The sequence below is a fragment of the Oryzias melastigma genome, linkage group LG1, assembly GCF_002922805.2.
Source record: "Oryzias melastigma strain HK-1 linkage group LG1, ASM292280v2, whole genome shotgun sequence".
NCBI classification, from domain to species: domain Eukaryota; kingdom Metazoa; phylum Chordata; class Actinopteri; order Beloniformes; family Adrianichthyidae; genus Oryzias; species Oryzias melastigma.
Window position 1 is genome coordinate 25,324,737 of NC_050512.1, and position 26,099 is coordinate 25,350,835.

Consider the following 26,099-nt stretch of genomic DNA (forward strand, 5'->3'; position numbering starts at 1 on the left):
AAAAACATTACAATCTTTCCTAAGATTGCAAACCTGTCTGACATAGCATTAAAATTAATCCTTAATGGAGTCTTGTTTATGTTTGATTGTTTTATAAACCGTTTGAATACATGGTTTTATGATATCCAGATTTGATTTAGTTTATATCACTTGTATTCTTGTTGCCCCCTTCCTGAACTTTAGCCTCTTTAGTTTCACCAATGGAGACCAAATATTTTTAGGAAGTTTTACTCGTCAGCACTTCCACTCAGATCCAGCTCATGAAGGAGCTGTAGCAAAAGATTTACATAAAATGAGGCTACTGTCTCACTCTGGAGCAATTATATTCCTGCTGACCCCTGGGCTTGATCAAACACGAATACATTTAGAGCTTTAATTGGACTCTGTCCAAATGAATCTGCAAATATATCATACTTTTCATCTTATAATTAGATTTTCCTACAATTTTGAGTCTCTCTGGGAGATCGTTTGTCTTCCATAAGACTTAAGGGGTGTGTGAAATGTATCAAGAGAATTGAGAAGAAAAGCTTAAATGTCCAATGTGGAGATAACATAGTCACATTATTTTACAGAACTAATCTTGTTGAAGGATTATATATCATGTGTGGATACATATTGTTACAAATTATGAATTTAAGATAATCAAGGATTACACATATAATCAATAGCAGCAACAATCTTTTTACTGTTGGAGCATTATTTTGTGAAAATGTACAACTTAGATTTGAAAGGATCATTAACTTATTGTTAAAGATAGATTAGTGAAGTTTGGTTAAGAAAATTGATATATATTTTTTAATATTTTGTTTCTATTTCTGTTGTTGAATTTATCAAAGGAGGTGAACCAAGTGAGCAAAAAGCAGAACAAGAATTTTTTCAATGACAAATTCTTGTTATTTAGCTATAAATGACTATCAGAGAAAGATAAGGCCAAAAGAATGTAGACAAAAATTAAAAACATGAGAACAACTCCCACTATCAGCATTTGAAAGTATTAGAAATATATATCAGTTAAAAAAAAATAAATGATAGAAAGTGCTAAATAAAGAGATGTAGAAATGCACAGTAAAATATGGACAAAAAGATAATGAAAAAAATATAAATACACAAAAATTATATAATTTTTTTCTTAAAAAAATGACACTCAAGTTAATTATATTCATTTGAAAAGTTATTTAAAGAACAGGGTTGTGGTAGTTTTAATCACAAATAACCTTGTTTGGGTAAATTAGTGTTTTATAGACTTATATATTTTTATTTAAAGTTTTCCCAGTTTTATCTCAGGACATTTTTGTAACTCCTAACAAACATTCAAAAGGAAATATTTTAAACTATTCCGACCCTCTGCATCTTCGAGTTCCACAAAGGTTTAACTTCAGTCTTTCCTTCTACACCTCAGTATTTGTGCCAAATAACTGTGATGAATAATAACAAAGAACTACACATCTGCTTGCTCCTGATAATCTGGAGAACAATGTTTTCTTTGCGTCACAGAAGGAAAAATCCCAATGAAAATTGTTCCTGTTGTCTTCGTCAAGATGAAGAGGAGCTTTGTTCCTGGAAAGATAAATTAAGATCCAGTCACATTATTCTTTTCAGTTCCATTCCTTTTTCTGGAAAGAATGCAGAAAGAATGAAAAAGAAATTCTATAAGTGGAAGATTTATTAAAAGGGGTTTATTTTTTATATTGGAAGTAATAAAATTTGGTGCTTTAATAAAAGTCGCTACAACTGACAAAAAATGTTGAGGCCGCCTATAAATTGGTCATTGCTTTTTACTCTGATGTATGCTCTACCACGCCGGGTTGAACTGGAATGAACTGAAATCACTTCAGTTAAAAAGTTGAACATTTGTTTAGCCCAGAAATAAAAAAAAATAAAAAAACAACCAAAAAATGCAGAGGAAGTAGAGATAATTGAGGCTATGATGAGGATGGATAGGATCAGGAGTGAATCCCTCAGAGGAACAGCTCACGTGGCTGAAAAAGAATGTGGAGGCTAGGTCTCTCATGAAGGAGTCTGAGGAGGATGAAAGAGGAGGTCCATGAATGTAACGATGGAGGACACGAGGGGTCGTGTGAGGGAGGAGGACGCACTGGATTGGGTTGTGTGGAGACAGGTGATTTGCCATGGCAACCCCCAAAAAAATTAATTGACAGTTAAAGAAGATGAATAATGTGGGTAAACTTAGCCTGCTAAAGCTGCGTTCATACCAAATTCAATTTGTGCGTTAAAGTAACTATGAGCGTCCATTTAAGGTGTAAGCGGAGACTCTGAGAGCCGAGCATGTCTGGGTTCTGATGTTTCAGTGGGCCACCCTGTGGCCTTGTTTCCTCACGGCTCTCTTTTGATGAGCGTTAAATTCTGTGCTCGATGGTAGTCCAAAAGCTAGACACTCAAGACGCGTGTGGGACGAGCTACCGCCAAAGGTTTTTTTAGCCTAATTGCTACATGTAAGGTCAGCCCTGGGCATAGGCGGTTGCCTATGGTACCATCTGCTGGATTATTATTATTTTTAAACAGTTTGATGCATCATTCATTTCATGAAAGTGCTTTCACTGTTAGTGCTTCTTCAAAACTTTAAAGATGAAAAAAGAAGAATGAGGAAACACAGGCTCAAAGCAGAGGGTTGTCTGTTTTACATATATAAAATTGTTTGGAAATTCACTCCTTCCTGCATGTTGGTCAAAAAAGACGAATTTAACTGGCAATTACAATACACGGAAGACATGGTTGATGGTGAGATATCAGATTTGCGTATATTAAAAAAACTCTACAAAAACATCAGTGAGCGCGTCTTCATGTCTGGGTTCATGAGATCATTCAGACAGTCTCAAAGTACAGTGAGGTTCACCATCTACTGCAGGAGCTGCTTCTGAATGATGGCGCTTTCAGCAGTACTTTTGTCTCTCTGTGACCCCGTTTGACAACTTGCTGTTCCACATTAGTCCGAGGAGAGAAAACACAACAAGGATAAAATTAGATTACATTTTTAGTGTTGTCTCGATGTAAGAAAAATTACAAAGCTGAGTAGTAGAGATATCAGCTTTTCCTCCATGTTGATTTTTGGACTCAACCCACTGATCACCTCATTAACACGTCACATGCCAACATCGAGTCCTTGATTGGTTTACGCATTTTGTTTTGCCAAGTTTCTGATTTTTTAATTCTCAATGTGCTGTGACTCCAAATTGCACCATGATACCCGAAATGTGCTGCTCCCAGGCCGATGCGCTGCACTGTATGCTCAAATTGCGCTGCTGGATCTCTGAGTTAACATTGAACTGGACGCCCACGAAACGCTAATCGTGCGTGTTGTGAACGCTGCTTAGCATGCTATCCCTTCAATATAAAATTGCCCAAATCCACCAAAAAGTCATCAAGGATAAAAATGCTAAAGAAGTGAAGCAAACGAGGTAAAGCACAAGAAAATTAATCGACTTGATACAAATGTGTGGAAGCCATTAAGTTTTAACGACAGCATTATAAAAATGAATAATGTTTTACTGCAATTTAGCAATAAATGTAGGAAGAAAATATAGGATACTTTTACCATCTCTTATAATGTATCCTGTATTTTATTTTTTAATTCAATGTTCTGATATCAGTTTTTATGATCATTTCTTCCCATAGTTTGACTCAGTACAAGCAGAGACCATGAATGTCCATTTAAGGTGCAAGCAGAGCCTCTGAGAGGCGAGCGGGTCTGGGTTCTGGTGTCTCAGTGGGCCGGCCTGTGGCCTCGTTCCCTCAACGACCCGTCACGAGAGACAAAGCTGGTTACTGGGAGAAGAGAGAGCGAGAGAAAAACAAGAGACACAATTTCCTTCCACCTCTGAATCCCATTTGTAATGTTTGTGAAACCAGCTGGAAAAGCTTATCCTGCAATCGTGTGAAGGAGGGGTTGAGCCCGGTGGACGGGAAGTGGTTGCCGGGCCATGGGGAAAGCGTGGCCGACTCGCAGACATGGACTTGTGTGTGATCAGGATAAGCGGGTGATGAAAGAGAAATTGGGACCGGGCATGGCCGTGTTCACTCAAAGCTTCTGTTGCCTCTACAAGTCCCAGTCCCACAGCGCTTCGTTTCTAGCAGATCCTGAGCAGCACAAAGGTTTGGGCCGGAGGATGCTGTTGTTGTGTGGCTGTCTCAATGGGCTGAGCTCAGACATTTAGCAGCCTGTTAGACACAGATATGTTTATGGAAACAGAAATAACCTCCAACTGTAAAGATTTACAAAAGTTTTTGGAAAAGACACATTTTCAGGTTGAATCTCTTTTCTGGAGATTTGGTGATGAATTGAAGGTGCAAAAGAGGTTTAGCTTGTTTTGTTTTTTAACAACTAGTTTCAGTTAAGTGGACTGAAGTAACCAGTTTATAGTCAGTGTTCTCATAATTGGGCTGATTTATAAAAGAGTAGATATCTAATGGCTATGAAAATACTTAGAAGCCCCACTCCTATGAAAATTGTGTTTTTTTGGTGTTTTTAACATGTTTTTGTGGCATGTTTCTGATGATAGAAACATTTAAAGAAAATTAGGCTTAAAATTGAACTTCTAAGTATGGGTCACTCCATTCTGATGCATTAAGTTGCAGACAAATGGATCCATGTACATCTTTGTTTTCCTTGTCTGAGCTCGCATCTGAATGGCTGGATAGGTCTAGTGTTCCTCCCCATTTTTGTTGTTCTGGTAATGTTAGGTTAGTGTGAGGGGCTGTAAGCTAGCAGGAGCATGTAAACAGATGGATGACAGGAAATGGTGGCGGGCTTGGTCCATGCCAACGCTTCCGCCCACAACTATTGAAACTTTGAAAATAGATGATGATTGGAGTGGATCTCAGTTTAGCTGCTTAGTTTGGTGCCTAATATAAACCCTTATCCGAGTCATTCCTATTACAGCACCAGCAATAAAAAGGACTTTATAGCAATGGATAAACATCTGCTGTGACCAGATTGGGTCTGAAAGGACAACAAAGAGACAAACACAAAAATGTCATGTTGAATATTTCTAACTGATTTCAGTTTTGTTGGTGTTTTTGTTTAGTTATGAAAATGTACTTTCTATTTAAAGCAGTTTTACTTTTTGAGAATTAAGAAGGTTTTCTGATTTAGTTAAATTTTTATTGTGGTTCTGCAAACCTTTTTAGAGGAATTCTTTACTGCCTGATGGTTAGAAATTTAGAACATGTAGCTTTTTGTTATACAGGACATAAGTGAGACTAAAAAAGGAATTCATAGAACATTTATTCATTGCAAGAAACGTTAATATCACTACAATTATCAGATCTGTGGTGCGGTTTAAGATGGTTGCATGTTCTCTTCTGTCAGGTTCTTGTTCTACCTCTGAGAATTTGTGACATTTTTCTTCCACTGTTTGACAGCATGAAACGAGAGGAGGGTTTTCTTTGCTCATTAACCCTCGTTTATAGTTAATTGTCTGCCAGTTGCCTGAGTGATGAATAATTTAAGTCATCCAGAGGTGCCACATCAGGGAATTTAGATTCTGCAGGCAACAATGTCTGTGTTTCTGCTGAGAGCCATTGGTTTGTGTTGGGTCAATTTGAAACCAGTTGTTTTGGTTCTGTGGTCATCTCACTGGGGGGCATTCAGACTGACTGGTTGGTGGATCAAAACACTAAGTGGTTATCCGTTAAACTGAGCTGGCTACACTTAATTATGTCTTCAAACCAGGTGAGAGTTGGTTTGTTTTATCTAAAATATTTAGACAGGTAAAATGAGTTAATTTGATACTGATAAAACAAAAAAGAAGCAAACAGAAACAAACTTGAGATCTAGCGTGTGTCAAAAAAACAAGTTAAAGACTAAAGGCTTAGGCTGACCAAGGCACATTTCCATTTTAGGGCACTATTCTTTACCAGTCACGCTCCCTATTGGCCTGTGCTCATTTTCAGCAGTTTAGGGCCTGAGGGTTGTCGTTTCACACACCTGTTACAGTCAGTGGTATACACTCTTTTCTCATCCAAAGTAAATGTAAAAAAAGACCAGCTTTCTAGAGGAGTTAAAACCAACTAAAGTGTTTAAGTTCTACCCAACAATCTGTACTGAGTAGCAGAATGTTGTTTGTTTGTAACAGCTTTGGAGAATCTTGCCGTGGCACGCATAGCGATCACACCTCATTTTTACCATGCTGGAGACCTCTTTCAGCCTAAATAATCAGAGAGGTCACACAAGTCAATGGACTTTGATGAGTTAATAAGTTATGATAAGTGTAAAAAGGTTAAGGGTTTAAAATCTCTCTCCGATCATCTTTTGATCTATTGTAAAATAGTTGTTTAATTATGATTACTGCACATCTTCCAATTGTGGTCCACCTCTAATTGATGCCGGTCTCCAATAAATGCTGGGTCTAACAGCTGTTCGTTACTGTTTGATGCTCTAATGGTGCCCGAGCTCCTTTAAGATCCGCCCAAACTCCCCCAGGTCGAGCACAGTCCTGCAGACGTCGGGTGTCTGTGGTGTTTGTGTTGTATATCGATGGCCAATAAATTCTCATTCGGTTTAACGTTTATGCGTTTATGTGGTGGCATATGCCAAAGAACATTCTAGTGAGGAATCTGCACGACATTTTGGGGGAGATCCTAAATGTATCGGAGAATGGCGCAAGCAGACGGGTCATATTGGGAAGACGGCTGCAGAAAAAGAAACAACAAAGAAAGTGAGCGAGGGATTAGAAGAACTGGTTTGAACATGGATTATTGAGCATAGACGGAAAGGTGCGAGTGTCTCCAGGAAAATGATTTACATGAAAGCAAAGAGAATTTTTGATACGGAGATTGATGATGCTTCGAAGAGAAAAGAAACGTTCATAGCCAGTGCTAATCAGAACATAATACAACGTTCTCATAATTTCAATAAATCCAATAAATTCAATAAGTCTACATGACCGATCCCCACTGCAAAATGAACCCATCACCATTCTGTCTGTAATAGAATAAATGCAGGTCTCCTACTGATGCCAATCTCTGACAAACGCCAGGCCAGCTGCCAAATGTTTGGAGGAAACCCCGGGAATACTATTGTAAGATATATGCAGTGCCGCTTTTAGACAAAATTTAAAAACCTATGTCATTTTCTTGGACATAGTTTCTGTAGAGCAGCAATGGTTCAGTAGAAATTCTCGTCTGAGTTGTGAGTCATTTCCCTCTATCCATCTGTTTTTGCACTCCCCCACTAGCTCATAGCCCCTTACAACCCCTATCTAACTTTACCAGTGCAGCAAAAATGACAAGCAATGTTGGAGCTATCCTGGTGTAAAGTTTGAGTCAGATAGATGCCAGCTCGGACGAGAAAAACTAAGGCGTACATGAATCTATTTGTCTGCAAGTGGAAGCATTGTAATGGAAAGGAGTAGGGATCTTCTGGCCTGCTGATTGTTGCACCTACATCACTTCTAAAAAAAATTTATAATGAGAATTTTTTTTTTCCTGCACCTCATTCACAATGATTTGCAGATAGAAAACCAAGAAATGCAAGTTTAAGCTTATTTTCTTTATAAATGTTTTCAATCTTGAAAAAATGGCACAAAAACATGTTAAAAACACAATTTTTATTTGAAGTGGGTTTTTAAGGGTTCACTCTACATTAGAATTTATTTAAAGTGTTTTTTTGTGTTTCGTTAACATTTTTCACATGTATTGAAATAAAACACAGTGCTTGTTTTTGTCATTTGTATTGTAACTCTAAAACTGTGGAAAAAAATAGCTTGAAAGTGTAGAAAACCTTTTTTTTTCTTTATTTTTCACCCTTTTATTTACAAAAAAACATCTATGTACTAGTGTGGGGTCATGTTGGAGTGGGGTTTCATGGCCCCTGGTCCATGGAAATATGTTTCTTTTCCTCTAAACTTATCTTAAAACGTATCGCCATAAATATTTTATATGTCTTAGATCCATATACTCATTGACTTCTGACTGAACCTGTTACAAAATCTACTTCTTTCTGTGTGTGCACTTTGACAGATCTTATTTGCATTCAATATTTTATGCTGGTGGTGTCTCATAAAAATATTGATCTTGACAGAAGCTAAAGGCTGAATCTGTTTGGCTTTTGAAGTCTTTCTCAAAACAGAAATATTGCTGAAGAAGAGCGCATTCGTGTTCTCCACTCGTTTCCAGAGACCTTGACTCTCACAGTTCTACACGAAGATGATCCAAACGGTTCCTGCTTAACCTATAAAGTCAGTTTTAGTCATGACGTTACCAGAAAGAGAATGTTTCCAACCAGACTCTTTGTAGTTAGACTGGCAGCCTGTTTTATAGGTTTCTTCAAAAATAGTAGCTTAGGCGGGGTCGTCTGTGTTCAGCGGCTGCCCCGCCAACGTCTTTCCTCTTTTGCCTTCTTCTCATGAGAGCGGCGAGGTTGAGTGCTGGCTGTACCGTCAAAGTGTAAGTTATTTTCTGCATTTAAACAGAACTCTTTGTTGGGTCTTGGTGCGTTCAAGTCAAGGGGGAAAATGAACGTGACTTGAATATTTAGAGGTTTTTCTGATGAACATACTGAAGTGATTAGAGGATCGATTTGTTCTGTCTGAAGACTTCATGTTTGTCTTTACGTTTGAGCATGAATGGAGCTTTTGTTTTGAAGTCTTGTCGTGTTTTTAATCTGGGACATTCAAGCCCCCCAGGTCTTTTTGCAAATGTTTCCTTCTGTTTGTGACTTCTTTGAAAACGAAGGTCTGTGGAATCTTGGAGACGGACAATTTCTGGATTGGTGAAGCTGAAGCTGCAACTTTAGTGGCGATTTGTCCTTCTGCCTACTTCTTGTTCTCCAGTTTATGGGTTTTAAGTGTCAAAGCCCCTCTGGCTTTCACACGCAGATACTCAGACTTTAAAGAACTGAAGTTCTAGTCACTCCAATTCAAAAACTTTATAACTTTAAGGAGTTGAAAGGAGATTTAAGAGGAGCTTTGAGATTGTCTGATATTCTGTGAAGTCAGTTTTCTGATATGGCAGTAGGTAATTTCCCATCACCTGATGTTCAGCTGAGATAGTCTCTGGCTGCTTTCCCAACATCTGAGTCAGCTCATGATATTTTAGCTGCTGAAGAGTTTAAGTGGCAAAATGACACAGTTTCAAGTGAAAACAGCTTTTTAAGTCCAGCTTTGTCCTGAGAGCCAGCATAATTGTAATTCGCTGCCTGTTTCAAGTGGATGGGAGTTTATTTTTGGGGACTGGAAGGGGCGGTAGGTTTGGAGCTGGTATTTTGAGCTGAAGGACGGCTGCTGGCAGGGTTTTCCACTGCGGTTGCCATCACATACCCATCTGCTTCTGAGGCTTGGAGCACGTCTGTGAATCTAAACCTTTGGAGGCTGGCTCGTGTTTTACAGTTAAGCTTGAGAGTTAAGTGGTCCAGGGCCATGATGAGCTCGGGGTGGGAGGGAGGTGATATTAAGACACATCAGTGAGATAGTTGATGCTGCGCTCCCTGGTGGTAATACATTGGTGGCTGAAGCTCATTGGGTAACCAGACTGGCGGGTTCAGGGAGTTCATTTCCACTAGGATCTTCTCACACTGGCTACAACTTTATAATTAGGATAACTAGAAGCAGCTGCGATGATCAACACAAACCAGATGTGAAAAATGTAAAGAAAAATGAAGAAAAACAAAACAAAACATCATAAAAAGTTCACTAAATTAAAAAAATTGAAACAACAAAAAAAGAAAACTAACCAAATAATTCAATTTCAATGACAAAGTCTTGGGGCCGCCATAAAATAAAATAAACTAATAAATAAATGAAAATACAATAGTAAAAATAATCGGAAAAAGGCAAAATCTTACGAGAAAATGGTTGTAAAACTAGGAGAAAAAAGTTGTGATTTTTAAAATATTGCTTATGAGAATAAAGTTGTGAGTTTATGCTTCAAAAATACGTAATTTTACAAGGGAAAAAGTCACGCTTTTTCAAAAATAAAATGTTACATTTAGCTTTTAAAATGTTTCAACCAAGAAAATTGAACATTTCAGTTAATTTTATGATTCAGACAATTCAGAGAAATCAGATGTACGACACACTGCTCAAGAAACATAGTAAATCTGTTTGTGTAACTTTGTTTTCATGAAATTACAACTTAATTAAAAAAAAAACATTTTTTTTTCTTTTACAATTACAACATTTTAAATAATACATTTACATCTTTACTAGCATAGTTTTTTAACTTTATTTTTCATATGTTTATCTATTTATTTTCATTGTGGCCTTAATATTCTGTCGTTAAATTCTTCCTAAATAACTTTATTTTTTAGAATATAGAAAATAAATAATTTATTTATTGTTAAAGAGATTTTGGAAATTGTTTTTCAAAATAGTCTCCTCATACTAGGACTTTTCTTTGTTTGTTCTGTTAAAGAAAGCCTTGTTTTGAAGAGTTCAAAAGTTTAAAACTGTCTACAGTGTTGTTGCTTTTGGCCTCTGTTTCCTGGTTTGGGTTGTAGTGATTTCTTTCTATGAAAGTTTGATGTGGGATCATATTTGTGTGCTTTTTTGCTAAGGATTTTACTAAGGATCTAACTGATAGAAACATATACAGAATTTCTAAAGTTGATGTAATTGTAAGATTATAATTTCTGGCCTACAAACCAATGTGGGAAAAATAGAGAAGCTTAAAGAAAGTTGTAAAAAAGAAGCAATAAAAATAGGTTTTCTTTAACTATTTCTCTAACAGACTTCATATTGTGAATTTTGTGCTTACTTTTGTATAAACAATTTCAAACACGTCTTACAGGAAATCAAGCTACAAAATAGAAACAACACAATAGGTCCTCAGCAAAACCAGCTTTTTTCTTTATGTGGGGTTTTGATAATAACCAGAAAAAAGAGCACTTAAATATTAATATCAGATTTGTGTAAATCTACCAAATGTCTCAGACATTTAAAATAGAGGTGGCTGCCAGTGCTAATTGCTGTGCTAACACCCCTCCATGCTAAAACAAGTGTGACAGTCTGGATGCCAGGATCCGTGGTGGCCCGGTGCCAGCCTCAGCTGAGCCCCTCCAGCAGCAACGGGGTCTTTTAACCCGCCGCTCTGCCCTGGGATCTCTTTTGTTTCAGCCCACTGCCCCTTTTTCTTCAGCTCTTTCACTCATCCTCAGTCATCTCAGCTCTGGAGACTTTTGGCTAGAGCAGACTGAAGAAGTGATGGAGTCAAGGCAGTGAAAACAACGGACAGCCTTTGTTGAAATTGTTTTTGTTTTTGGCATCAAACTGTGAATTTAGTGTGGTTACAGTTTCAAAATATGAAGCTTTTTAAAAATATTTTTCCTCAGAATTCTATCTTTTCCTTAGATTTATAATTTTTGATAAACTTTTAACGCTGGAGCTGTCGGCAATGACATCAAAATAACACACGTGCCTTGAAGTACCATAAAGACTGATTTACACCGGTCCATCTGCGGTGCGTCTCGTTATGTTGACACAAAAAAATAGAATGTTCATAAATCAATCAGAATGTTACATCACCTCCGTTTTGTCTGCATCTCACGTCTGTCCCTTTGCACCACAACGCAAGGTTCTTTTTCTAGTCTGTTGATGCATCAAAAATCCAACTGGAAACAGGTCTGGGTTTCAAAATAAAAGCTTCTGTTGTATTTCAAAATAAAGCTGTATAACATTTTCTTTTATATTTAAGGTGATGTGCAGATATTACCAGTGTCCATTTTCGCCATAGAGAACAAAAGTCTAATTTTGGAAGCACAAAATCAAAGCATCATTTATGACACAAAACATGCATTTCACCTCAATCAGGAAGGAGAGGGCATGGGGCCTGACTGCTCAAGTTTTGGATGATCAAAGAGAGCGCGACAAACTATTCAGCATGGAGGTGGCAGGGCAAAGCACTCCTCAAGGAGCCAAAGGGAGGAGGGACAGACTTTAGATGCAATGTAAACTGACAGAAGTGAAATGGACTCCCCATGCAACACGACGGAGATGCACTGCAGTGTAAATTTGGGTTAACTCTGACCGTCTTCACAAATAACACAATTTCAACAGATGTTGATGTGAAAAAAAGCAGCTTTAAGTCAATATGCAACACTTTGTTACCTCACAACTGTAAAGTCCGACATATCTATGTGAAGCTGCTTTCTCAGCTTCAGAATTTGTTAGAGTTATGTTAACTGCTTAAACGGTTAAAAAGTTATACTAATTCAAAGAATGAATTAATGCCTTAAAATCAAAGCTGTAAAATGGTTCATTTAGCTATTGTTTACTTTAGCATGTAATTTACCATTGACGCTGCTTTACTCAGTTCTTTGACTTTAAGAATGAAAAATTTATTTAGCCAATTTAGCATAAAATTAATTGTTTTAGTATAATTCATCTTCAGCTTTCTTTAATGTTTTACACGTTCCTCATGACTAGTTGGGTAAAATTAGAGGTCCATTTTTATCGTCTTTTTGTTTCAATTTTGTTTCTTCTGCTAATTTTGTATGTTTCACTCCTCCATCATGAGGAGATACGTCTTATTTGATCTAAACACTTCACCAAGGGCATTGACAATGGCTCCTGCTGACTTTGATGTTAACTGGATTCCAATTTCTCATTTTCTAAGCCATTTGAATGAAGTACCACGATTTCAGACATCCCCTAGTCATAATGTGATGACTTAAGATTGCAGCTTAATGATATATAAAAACGTTTTTACTGTAGTGTTTTTCTCATTTAAGGTTTTTATTTTACATGGGGGACTGAGCTGACAGATTTCACCTGTTCGCCTCCAGTGCAGCTTTACTGGCCAGTAAATCTCTTAGCTTGGTTATCTGTGCTTCATTAGATTAGTTGACGGTAGCATCACTTGCCTCCTCTTGACGGATAAATGCACTCTGTCTTATCCTATTAAGCCTCTCAGAGCAGCAGCACAGCTTCAGCCAGGTGAAAACTCACCAAAGGAAAGACATCCGCAATGACCCAAAGAATCATGCTGCTGCCCATCACTCCGGCATTAAGTAATACAGCGATTCCTAACCAATTTGGATTCTGCCAGTTTACAAGGAAAAGATGAGCTACAAGTGAAAGCATTTAAATTTAATGTCTTGAAATGTCAGACTTGTAATTCTCTGAGAAATTTCAGTGTCTGAATCTCACTGTCAATGGATTACAAGGACGATAAATATGAAGCATTGAATTAAAAAGACTTGTAATAAGAGATTTATGTCTGTAAAACTGCTTTGCATCTGTAGAAAAAAAAGTTTCTGACTAAAAAAACGTTATAAAGAAAGATTTTGTAGAAAAAAAAAAGGTCCATCCGTAGAAAGTTTTGTGCCTGTAGTAAGAGTTTTGTCTGTCTGTAAAACTGTTTCACAATTGTATTGGTGTACAGTTGTTCATTGTCGATCAATGTGCGTGTTTGTATGTGTACATTTCACATATAAACAAAACCTTTGAATGGACGGACTATACTTTTGCAACAAATTTAACTTTGTAGATAAATGTGAGGTAAACGTCTGAAGTCCAGCCCTTTACTTTTTATTGTGTTTTTCTGAAATGTTTATCAAAAACTATCTCTCAATGCTGCTAGACTTTGACTCACTCGCCAAAAAGATCAAAGCTCAGGCTCTCCTATTGTGATAAATGTACATCATGAACTTCATAAATTCACATTCAACCAGCTTTTATATTTTCTTTTAGGTTCAGGGCTTAACCTGAATTGTGTGTTATTCCATCCATCCATCCATCCCAATCCCTTATGGGAACCCTTGGCTTTCGGAGCCCATGCTTGTTTTGTTAATACACTTTGTCATTGACTTTGCCTCCAACTTTATAGCCAACAGTCACATTGAAGTTAGTTTGGGGGTATCAACCGTAAGGGGTGCAAGAAAATATTGATTCAGTGAAATATTGCAATACCTTATTTGGCGATACTCGTATTGATTTAAGATACTGCAAATTGATATTTAATTAATTATTTATAAGCAAAGATGAAGTTCAGTCTCACTTTTGTTTTCTCCTTAAATATTACCAAAAGAAAAACACGTTGACTTTGCTCCAGTAAAAGCAACTTGTTTATGAAATACAGTACAGTAGCAATGCTTAATGTTCTGATCATTAAATAACATGTATTTTACAATTTCACTAATGTGAACAATGTATTAGTATTCAGATAATTCCTAAGGCAAAACAAAAAAAATAGTAAAATATTGTCTTGTACTGTCTTGGGATATATTGGGATACGTATTGTATCATGATACATGTATCGCAATACATATCGTATTGCCAGACTCTTGCCAAAACACATCACTAATCAACAGTAATGTAAAGTTATTATGAGTGCTATTTTTAACATTTAAGCTAACTTTGGTCAAAGTGAGACATTGTGTAACAAAAGTAAAATCTATTCCAAACCAAATATGGCCATTTGTCAATAGAAATATTATCATTTCAGCAACTGGGGTGTGACAAGAGGAACACTAGTTGCTAATGACATTGTTGAAAATATAAAAACCCATCCACATGTCCTCTAGTTCCAATAATGAAAAAGAAAAGCACCAAACACTTACAGAAGCCATCATTTTGGATGAAACACAGATGTTACGAAGCATTACTCAGCTCTAATCAAGCTACTTCCAAGAAGAAAAGGGACAAAAAAAGAGCCATTTTCCTACACCTGTGTCTCATTTTGCTTCCTTTGTCCCTAAATCGGTCTGCTGCTTCAAGCATGTTTATTTCAGGCTGAAAGCCTGAAAGAAGCCATTGAGGTTTCCACTAAAATGCTTCTGGTTTGATCTGTTTCCTTTCTTCTTTTGGCAGGTGTATCTCATCAATGTCACGTATTCTGACAACACGTCCCACATCATCTACAGAAGATACAGCAAGTTCTTTGACCTCCAGGTAATCCTGCATCACTCGCGATGTGTGGCCTGTGTTTGAGCTGAAAACCCTGATTCCTTCACTGCAGTTGGATGTCTGTGTGTAGTGTTTTTAGTAGGGCAACTGTGTCACATCTCCTCTTAGCAGATAGAGTTTGTATTTTTATGTTTCTTAGAGTTGTTTCTGCGTGTTCTTCCCTCCTCACTTTTGCATTTTATCCCTGTGTTGCCCTCAAAACGTCAGGGAGCTGACAGGTCTCTTATTTTATGGCAGAAGCGAAAGAAATCCCCTGGAAGTGGGTTTTGTGTAAGGCTGAGACACTGGTAGAATCTTTGGTGTTCATTTTTTTTGGTGTCTGGTTCTACTTGAGACAACTTGTGTTGGAATGAAATGTTGAAAATCCTTCCTGCTTCCCAGATAGACTGCTGTGAGAGCGTTTCTTCCCAGCCCCATGGACGCCGATACTATATGTATACCGCACTAAAGGTCACAAGAAAGCATTAAAGAGGTGCAGAGAAGAGAATTATTGGAGGCGGGGAGGTTCTTTTTCTTTCTGAAAGATTCCATTGACGGTGTGAAGTGGAAGGGAGTTGTCCCCACTGGACGTGATTGGTCCCAGTGTTAAATGAGATGTAATAATAATCACAGGAAAGCTCAGATGAAGCCAAGTAGATGTGCGGAGCGTGGTGTTGAAACTGCAGCGAGGAAGCTAATGAAGTTTAATGGTTTGTGGATAGCAATCTTTGAGTCGTGCAGCAGCTTTCATTTGGCAGTTTAACTGCTTTCGGGGTCATTTTTCACGTCTAAAGTAACTAGCCCTCCTCTGATGCAACTGTTTCCTCTCCTCATAAGAAATGACTTCTTTTAACATGTTAATATTTGAATAATTTTCAAATGTTTTCAATCAAAGTAGCACCTGTGATTGAATGAATCACAAAAGGCCATTTTATATTTTCCCCAATTGTATTTATTTTGTGACATCTAAACCAAAAAAACATTTTGCATGAAGGCTGAATAGTTGCCGTTCACTTAATTCTTAAAATGACTTTATTATATTTTAACTAAGGCCATGAAAATCGTTAAATTGTCTAAAGCTCTGAATGAATGGGTCTTTTTTGTCTTGCTAATGCTTTATAATCTCCACTCTGTCATCAGAGAAGTAAGTGAATTTTGGTACAGTTATTAGATTGTAAATCAGTTTGTGAATTATTTCCCACCAGCCAGCTATTTAGCTAATATGGAAAAGAAAAACGAACTAAATGAGAAATGTCATCAAAGTTATCCATATTTGTGGGTAAAATCTATTTATAAACCCCCCTATTTAGTATTATGAACTGTTTGTCACTAGTTTTGATCAAAAGTAAATATTTAGAACATTTATTTTTGAAATGTAATAGGAGAGTAATTAATATTTTTGTCATTTATGTCCTACATGTTAAATAAAGGCCTATGTATAAATGCTAAACAACACATGATCTGTGCTTTATTTATTTTTCTTATATAAAAACTATAGTTAAATATTAAAACATTACAAGCAAACAAGCTGTAGGAGTACAACCTCATGAGGCGTTGAGGCTTCTCAACTGGATTTATAAGGAAATGGTTAATTTCATGAAACAAAAACATATCTCAGATTTCAAAATTATATTTCATACAACTATTTTTAACATCACTTGTGCATAATGAAAGGTTAAATTTAAGACGCTAACCTTGTATTGGGGTGCTTGGTAAAATCTACTCAAGTGTGTGCTACAACGTTAGCTTGCTAAATAACCGGTATTGATCAGAATAGTGTGCACTAGCAAGCTGCAAATTCGCATGGTAGCATGCCAAAGAGCTAACAGGTAGCTAGCTAAACAGTTGGAAACGATACAAACCTGACAAAATGTGTGTGAATGGTAAAAAGCTATTAACGAGCCAAAACTGTTTAGTATTAATCACTATAAAATGTTCTAAGAAGAAAAAAAAGTGCATGAATGCTTTGGCACTATTAGTATTAATTATGTAACATACATGTTTAATTTACTGTAGCACTTACTGTTGTTTTTAACTTGCAAAAGCCTCAGATCTAAGATAATTGTGTGACTTGTCCCCTAAATAATTTAAATCCACCAGAGTAACCCAGATATTTCATGTATATTAAATAGAGCTAACAAACAGAACTGTTGTCATTTTTAGGCAGCTTTAACAAAGCTGACAGACCTGCTCTGCAATACTTCCCAATCCTCTGTTTGCAGAATGGACTGAAAGCAAAGTTCTCTGTCCAGCTTTGATCTTACAAGACCTTTGATGGTTCTGTTTGATCTAGCTCTTTGTAGAGAAACATGGGGCCTCTCCTGTCCAAACACTTATCTGCTGCACAGTTGTTGCTGTTATCTCTTCTCAGGCTTTGGAAAAGCTTGCAGGGACTACAGGACAGTTCAGTAGCACTAAGCAGAGACCTGTCCTCAAGGTAAAACTGTAATCCTAGTTTTAGATCAGCATCCTACATCACTTGTGTCAAGTGTTACATCTGGGAAAAGAAATGATCAAGTCAGAAATTCTCCAAAGAAGCCGTATTCGCTTACAACCGCTTTTGGTTTTATTGTTACAAAAATGACTTTTCAGCTTTTTTTTTGGAAGAAACTTGTCCTTTGTTGGTTAATTCTTTGCTGGTTGTTAAAGCATGAAGCTTTTACAGAAACTTAAGTGTCTTCCCTCATTTTACAACATTTTAATAGCAGCCAAAGCCAATTAACCAACCATAAAGTCTTGTCTTTTTTTTCCCCGACGACCTCCTCGTAGTCTTCAAGATAAAGAAGCACTAGTGTTTTCAACACCAATGTTCTTAGTTGTGGTTTTAATTTGTGAGTCAAAGACTTAAAGCACATGACTGGTTTCAGACTGCATTTCTCCTCTGAAAGAACTTTCTCACTTATGCCTTCTTTCCACTGAGTGGTCCGTTACTGTCCCGTCTGGTGTTTTGAGCGTTTCTAATGTAAAATAGACCCAATTAACCGTACCTCTTGGGGGGCCCAATCGGTCGTAGGTCCGAGTGGAATGGAATGGTTAGGGCGGAGCCGCTGCAGCCACCCAGAAAGTGACGACGACGTTAGAAAGCACCAATATGGCGCTCATTTAAGCAAACGTTTCCAATGCTTGTAAGCACTTTACGGTGGTATTCTTCTTAGCCGCCTGCAATCTTCTTTCAAACAACATTAAATTCCTGTTATACATGATGTACAAAAACTAAAGTAAGAAAAAGACGAGCTGCTGGATGAACTTTTCTAGACGTCGCACTACGATGATGCAATGACACGCTAGCAGTCTACACCATGCATGCACCGTGAAAACAAACCGCTCAATGGAAGAGAGGCTTAACTGAGTGGAAACCCTCTCCAGAACTAACTGGACCATACCGTACTACTCCTTACCGTACCGGACCAGACCGCTCAGTGGAGACGAGGCTTTTGGTTCTTGTGAAGAGTTCAGAAAAGGTTCCAGCTCTGAAGTCTTTGATGACCTTCTTGGTGGAATGAAAGTTTCTTAGAGCATCTTCATTAATATTAGACCATCCATCATTGAGTTTGCTTCTCATATTATGAATTAATGTTCCATACAAATGTACCAATGATTTCAAAATAAAACATTTTTTTCCGTCTAGAATTGCCTTGGGTTTCAACAAACAAATGAATGAATGTGTCTGTTTGAGTAACTTTTGTTGAGTTTGAAGTGAGGTCAAGATGGACGGATGAGGATGACGTTGATGAAGACTGAGGACAGAGATAATGCAGGCGGTGAGTGATGCTTTCTGCAGACTCACTTTTTAACAGCCTCTCTGGTATTTCCAGAGTGGGTGATTGAACTCTTGCAGTCCTTGGGCTCTGAGGGAAGTTTGTGTATTTAAAGCTGTGGCATCTATCTGAAACAAGGTTGTGCTCTGACTCATGCCTTTCACCAAGGCCTTTGGCTCTGTATTGTAATTTTCACAAGCCTTCTTTGTCTTTTTCCGCTTCCCTCGCCCCCATGCACTAGCTCAGTGTTAAATTTATGGATCTCTAATGCTGCGTCGCCACGGTTCGTGCTCTGCTTCTAGGAAAAGGAGTTTTGTTGGATGCTTTAGGCTAACAGTCACTAACAATTTGTCAGCAGTTGTGGTCAAAACGTTTAAAGGAAAGGTCAGTGAATTATGAGTCTTCTCTTCGGAAGCATTCGGTCCACGTAAAGCCCGATGCATCATCGGCCTCCTCGAGGACAAACGTATGAAGCACTGAGCTACTTTGTCCTTCACGTTACGCCGAAGAATGAGGAAGCCCATTGTTTTTAGGTGAAGCATTAGAGCTTGTTTTATCAGATTTATGGGAGTGTGAGAGACAGGGAAACACACTTGTCAGCTTCTGCTGAGAGTCAGAGAAAGAACACCCACGAGCCAAACACTGGACTCATTCTTGTGAGCTACAATCAGGCGTTTGAGTGTTTCTCACAGTCAGGGTGAAGGGATCAGCCGTGTGGCTAAATTTAGGATAAATGAGCGCTGCATAGTCCATAGTGGGACTTTAAAAGTCAAGGATTCAATAGCCGGCGGGTAAACAGAAGTATGAGGATAGAAAAAAAAGGATTAAGGTCATTTGCAGACCAGAATTCTCTTTACTTTACAAACTTCACAGGTTTAAACTGCAACAAACTATTACTTTGGTTGTAGACCAAGGGGCAACACCTCCACTTTATACTTGAGGGGGATTTTTAAACAAAAGTAATTGGAGTCAGGTCAGTAGAACATATTTTAAAAGATTAGTTATTATTTTGTTGTTTTGGTTTCAGCCGTTCAGTTTTGGATATTTTTGTGTAAAATATAAGATGGATAATTTTTATTATTTGTTTTTTGTAAAAGGGCTACTGATGTGCAATATATATATTGGGATTGAAATCATCTTTAAAACAGGAAAACATTTGTTAAATATTTGCTACAGAGATGCTTTTTGCAATTTTAGGTCATCTATCAGTGTACTACAACAACTAAGCTTATTATTTAAAATTACAACAGATGTTTATAACAGAAATTTGATGGTTCAGTAGATTTTCAATTGAGTGAACATGGGTAGCATAACTTTGCAATTCTTGCAAAGTTATGGTAGGATAGAATCCCTCGCAGATTTTTTTTGTGTGTACAATTTTACACACTTCAATGCTCTGATTGAAGGGAGACCTTGTCAATCAGTCTGTGTCTACTGTACTGAAAGTGCTCAGTTTGCCACATTTACATAAATCTTTATTTTGATCAGATGTTTGTTTTTTATTCCATAATGCCGGACTTATTTTTCTATGAAGGTCGAACTTTAAGGAGTTTAAACAAGAGAGAAAAGTTTAATTGACTGTTTGAGAAAAGTTTATAAAGTGTGTATTGAGGAGTTTTACACCCATAAAATATCTATAATCCTACTTTGCAGAATTATTTTAAAAACATCTCCTGTGATAAATGAGGAAATACTGTATTTTGTTATCCTAATGCAGTTTTAACAGATCAAACATGCACACATGAAGCATTTAAGTAAATTCTATATTTTATCATGACGACTAGAGTTTAATGCAACATGACCTACTTTCTCTCCTTTTTTTTTTTTAACTGTTATTTTCAGAAAGGCGGGGTTTGATGAGATCATATCTGGGTAAGATCAAAACAAACATGGAGTCATGGAGAATGGTTACAAAAAAACCAAATACAAACCAACAGGTCACATGACCACCCAGCCAGTCCATTCATCGATATTCTATTGTATTCTATAAAACAGGCTCCGTAAACTGTTCTTCTGTACTGTGTGGTGCTGGGACCTCATTAGACAGAGGTTAAGAAAGCTGTGCAGATGTCTGCAAGCAGAGATGAAGCAGTAACGACAGCAGGTTAAAATTGCTTTGAATGAGGGAAAAAAATGGATGAAAAGAAATCAGTGGTTTCAGATCAGGAGTTTAAGCTTTTTTCTTTAACATTTTTATCCCTTTTTCCTTCAATGGTGCGTTTTGTACCACAGCGTTTGTGGGTTTCTCCCATCCATCTGCAGCACTCCGTGTCCTGACTTTTGTTGATGGAGATGTTGAAATGTAATCCACAGAAATACAAACATGAAGACGATCACGCTTGCGTGTTTACACTCCTGCCGGTTATCTGTAAACTCTCATCCTCCTCCTCTCTGGCTGTCTGATCACGTTTCTGTTCATCTCAAGGTCTTCTGCTTTCGGCTAAGATGAGGGGGGGCTTTGTGAAAATCTTTCTGGGATGCTGCTTCATACCGGCGGTGAAGGAGAGGCAGCTCAGGGTTTTCTTTTCATCTGGACTCCTGCTGTGAATGTCGTTAGCGGAGCTTCTGTTTTCATTGTTCTCTGAGGATCACTGATGTGCTTTCACTGTTAAAGGATGAAGGACAGATCTTAAGAAAAAAAAACAACTATTGTTGTTGTTAGATGTGGATTCAATGTCAATGGGGAAAAACAGAGTTTTACACTCATAGGCCACAACTATGGTTACACACACTGCACAGTTCTGATCAGCAAATCAGACGGCAGTAGAATAATCATTTAAACACTGAATCACGGTGGGAAATAAAGTGAAATAATTGGGCTGATAAAAACTACAGATACTCTGTAACAGCAGCAGTCTTCTGGGAAAAGGGGTTTCTTGGTGCAATGAAAAGACTATTTGAAGATAACAGTTAATTCATACTCCTTTCCTGCTGGGATTTCAGACCAGAAACTGCTGTTGTGCATCAATCTGGTGTTTAAACCAAACTTTACCACGCAGTGGAGGTTTGCAGCTAATCAGATCTTGAGTCAAAAAGATAGTGATGGTCCCTAGAAACAGCATATTTTTTCAGGTCTCAGGATAAGTGTCCTCACCAATGTTTGTGCCCCTATGACAAAGCAGTATTTTAGGTTGTCCTTAGCAACCATGTTACACATACCATCCTTTTGTACTTGAAAATAAAATGTCAAATCATTTTTATCTTTTTTTTGTAATAATCAAAGAGACATAATTTAGGTTCTACAGGTTTTATTCTATCGCAGCCCAGCCAACAAGGCCAAGTGGCCCCATATGGTTTAAAAGTGGGCAGAATATGTGGGCCCTGACAGTTTCTGCGGTGGCCCCACCTGTGTTTGCCCACATTGACTCCACTGCCCAGGAACCGGCGGCCTTGGCAGTGACCTTACTAACTCTACCCGCCCTCTGGGTGGCAGCACTTGGTTGCTCTGCGGCCCCCGGGCAGCGGAATTTGCTGCGCTGTCCACCAGGCAACTGGTTAGGGTAGTGAGCCAGCCTAGTGAGTACCCACTTAAGCCAATGTGGGCAAACGCAGGTGGGGCCGCCAGGGAAATTGCGGACAGACCCATTCATGACCCACACATTTTCTGCCCACTTTTAAACCACATGGGGCCCACCAGACCTTGCTGGAAGAGAAATACCGTCGTCTTTGGACCACAATCCGCACAGAATTATAGTGCCCATTAAGCAACCAAAACTGTCACATAAGGTTTTATGACTACACTTCCCAGAATGCCTAGAGGAGCAAAGAAGCAGGTGATTTGTCAGAGGGACTGATGGGCAGTTTTTCTATGGAAGTGTGTGGTTATTCATGTTAGGGGTGTAGGAAAAAAATGATTTGGTGATATATCGCAATGTTTTGTTTGGCAATGCTGTTATTGATTTAAAATGCCGACAAGATGATATTTAATTAATTATTTTAGAGCGTAGTTCATTTACTAATTTTTGTTTTCCGCCTAAACCCTGGACTTCTTGTTGGCAGCACACTGAGCCTCTTTGAGCAGCTCTACACTGCGACCAAAACAACAACAAGATCTTACGAGAACCACCTTATGTTAAATGTTCAGTCATGTTCAGGTTTTAGTTTGAGGCGTGTATTGCTTAGTTTTTACTTGGGATGGGTACCAAACTGAAACTCATGTTGCTGCCACTATCAGTACACAGTTGCAGTGCTTACGTGATCATTAAATGAAATGAATTTTACAATTTTATTACAGTGAAAGACTTCAGGTAAAGTTTTTTTCTAAGTCATACTCTTAAAAAAAGGGAAATTTTGTTCTGGGACAGTCTCGAGATGTATCGGGATACATATCATGAGACACGTATCGGAATATGTATCGTCAGGCTCTCGCCAGTACACACCCTTAATTCATGCTTCTCTTACCAGCAATAAAGTAGCCTTTGGAAAGAGTGAAACATGAAAGATTACGTAAAATATTATCAACAATAATTCAACTTTGTCCAATTGTAACTCATAAAATATAAAACAACATTTTCAGTTCACAGTGTTGAAGCACAGAACGTATCACTCTGCTAAGCTATTGACTACAGTACCCACAATGCTCCAACAATCCATCAAGCAGTGACAGGTTTTCAAGTTTTTCAGTGGTGTTCTTATGACAGTCTTTAAAACTAACATACGTTGTTTGTAACCACTATGTTATAAAGCCTGTTCCATTCTCAGTAAATGTAGAAAATCTGTTAACCTTGTCGGTGTGGTCAGAGCAAACAACTGCTGCTCCGGAAATTGGAAAATATTATTTTGGTATAAAAAAAACCAAAATAATTGGTCATATACAGCAGCTCTAAAAAAAAAAAAAAAAAAAAAAAGAAGCAGTGGTTGCTAGGCACCCATCACCCCTCTGGCAGCTAACATTTTGAATGAAATTTTGACTCTTCAGCAGTTCTGTGGAAATGTTCATCTTAGGTTGCTCTAACAGTCGGTGCAAAAACAACTCTGTTCCAGGCTTTTTATTCACCCCGCTATTATCTGCAGTCCCTGTTAAGCTTTGCCTCTGTATCTGTCAGTTAATAGGCAGTGATAGAGTCAACAGCAGCATGGACGGGACACGTGGGATTAGGGCCGGTAACACTACAGAGCAGGCAGAGGCTGAGATAACAGATGGGATCAGGCCAGGTGCATTCCTCCTCTCATTCTGCCGCCTCCATCAGTCTCCTCTCTTTCTGCAAACTTTCACTTCACATTCTCTCCTGCAACCCCCCCACACTGCTCACATCTCTATCCTTCTTTCTCCCATCCCTGACAAGAGTCTTCATCACTTACACACCTGCTAATCCAACACAAACTGCAAATTCCCAGATCAAAGGAATGACCTCACTTTCAGTTTTGGGTCTGTGTGTTAGGCTGTTTGCATGATCTCATTTTATCAGTTTCTCTCACTGGGGGAGCATGCACGTGTGTGTGTGCACGTTGCCCTTGTTTCTCTTGATTACCCAAGCAGTCTTTCAGCTGCACATTGATCCAGTTTTATACCCACTGAGACCTCGCCATCTCCACTGGATTACAGTTTATACTGCAGACACACAAGACGCTTTACGAGAGGAAAAAAAATCCTCCCAATTAAAACCCTTTTGAGCGCTGCAGTGCCTTTAAACCTGGAAGTGGAGGCTTGCCTTTGCCGGTTGAATTTTGTAAAAAGTGTTGTTTTAGTCTGAAGCTGTTAATCTGTGTAACTTAATCCAATCTCTGTGGATCAGAAGCTGCACAGAACCAAAACAAATAAAAGTGAAATTCAAACATGAATGCTTTTAGTTAATAGATCTCCTGAGGGCTGAATCAAGAGGACATATTGATCCGGCTGAGACGTTAAGTTTTATGGTAATTTTTTTATTAGTGGTAACAAGGTTTAGCAAGTCAGGATGACGATAAAGCCTCGCAACAAAGACAAAAGGATTATTTTTGCACAATGGCAAGTATAAAAAAAATGTGTTCTCATGGAAAATTGGAAATTGCATTTTCAGGAAAAGCACAGAAAACAATTTTATCAACCCATTGGTTGCTATGGATATTTAAGTTCACAAAAGGCTGCCATTTTGAATAAAAAATGTGACTTCCCATTCACGTGTTTTATCCTTTAACACCAGAGCTTTAGCTCCATATTCATGTCCATATTCTTTGAATTGCTGTAACTCTGAAGCAACTGTGGCAATAAATAGATGAAAAAGTAAACAATTAGGATGAAGCAGGGCCAAAAAAAGCAGATAACAGGACAACCAGCAAACCAAAACACATGGATCGTCACAGGATTCAAGACAAACTCCAATGAACATCAGTTTTTTTGGTGTCAAATTGTGAGGAGGAAATAAAAAAAAAAAAAAAAAACGCAGTTTAATAAAAGCTCACAGTAGTGACCCAGCAACTAAAATGGCTTGGCAAAATCTCCCTGCTCTGCTCCATTTCGATACATTGAGGAAGAGGAGATTAATTAACTTGGGGTCTTGTTCGTGAGGGAGGGAAGGTTGGAGGTGGAGATCGACAGGCGAATTGGAGCGGCGTCCAGCATTATGCGGTCATTGCACCGGTCCGTTGTGGTGACGAGAGAGCTGAGCCAGAAAGCAAAGCTCTCAATTTACCAGTCCATTTTCATTTAAGTATTACCCTATGGTCATGAGCTCTGGGTTATGACCAAAAGAACGAGGTCCTGGATGCAAATGGCAAAAATGGGAGCTCCCTTTGAGATAAAGTGAGAAGCTCGGTCACCCTGAGAGAGCTCGGAGTAGAGCCGGTGCTCCTCCACATCGAGAGGAGCCATTTGAGGTGGCTCGAGCATCTGGTCTGGATGCCTTCTGGTCAATTCCCTGGGGAGGTGTTCCGGGAATGTCCCACTTGGTGGAGGCCGGGGAAAGACCCAGGACACTCTGGTGGCTACATCTCTTGGTATACTTGGGAATGCCCCCAGAGGAGTTGGAGGAAGTGGCCGGGGAGAAGGAAGTCCAGGCATCTTTGCTTAGACTGCTGCCCCCATGACCCGGTCCCGGATGAGCGGATGAAGATGGATGGATAATACCACTAGTAGTGCGTTTACATTAGATACAAATATAGTTGGAGTGGGACTTTAAATAAATAGTGTCATCATTATGTTTTTTTGCGTCCAACTTTGTTTCATATATTGAGGTGAAGCGTTCCTATTAGTATATTCCCATCTTCACCCTCAGTGAAGAAAAGATTTTGTTCCACTGTAGAGTTTCCTTTCAGAGTTTGTCTCTCTAGAACCTAAAGTTCCCATCTTCACCCTCAGAGAAGAAAAGATTTTGTTCCACTGTAGAGTTTCCCTTTAGAGTTTGTCTCTCTAGAACCTAAAGTTCACAGGAGGCCATGACTGACAAAGAAAAGCCTCGCACCTGTTGGTGGTATGAATGCCACGCTGGGTGAAACATTTCCCCGTCTGATCCAGAACGTCTTGAACATCTGTCTCAGCAGGATCCGAAAACGTCTTGGATGTTAACTCTGACCCATTAGTGATGGT

General features: G+C 38.4%; 1 protein-coding gene across 4 annotated transcripts in view; it reads left to right on the plus strand.

The window, feature by feature from the left end:
• The window catches only part of sh3pxd2aa (SH3 and PX domains 2Aa), a 95,341-nt gene that overhangs the window by 4,899 nt on the left and 64,343 nt on the right, over positions 1-26,099 (plus strand). For all 4 annotated transcript variants that reach the window (XM_024289928.2, XM_024289930.2, XM_024289929.2 and 1 more), the window contains exon 2: positions 14,763-14,843. In XM_024289928.2, the coding sequence (XP_024145696.1) occupies positions 14,763-14,843 (81 nt within the window). The remainder of the gene's footprint in view (positions 1-14,762; positions 14,844-26,099) is intronic.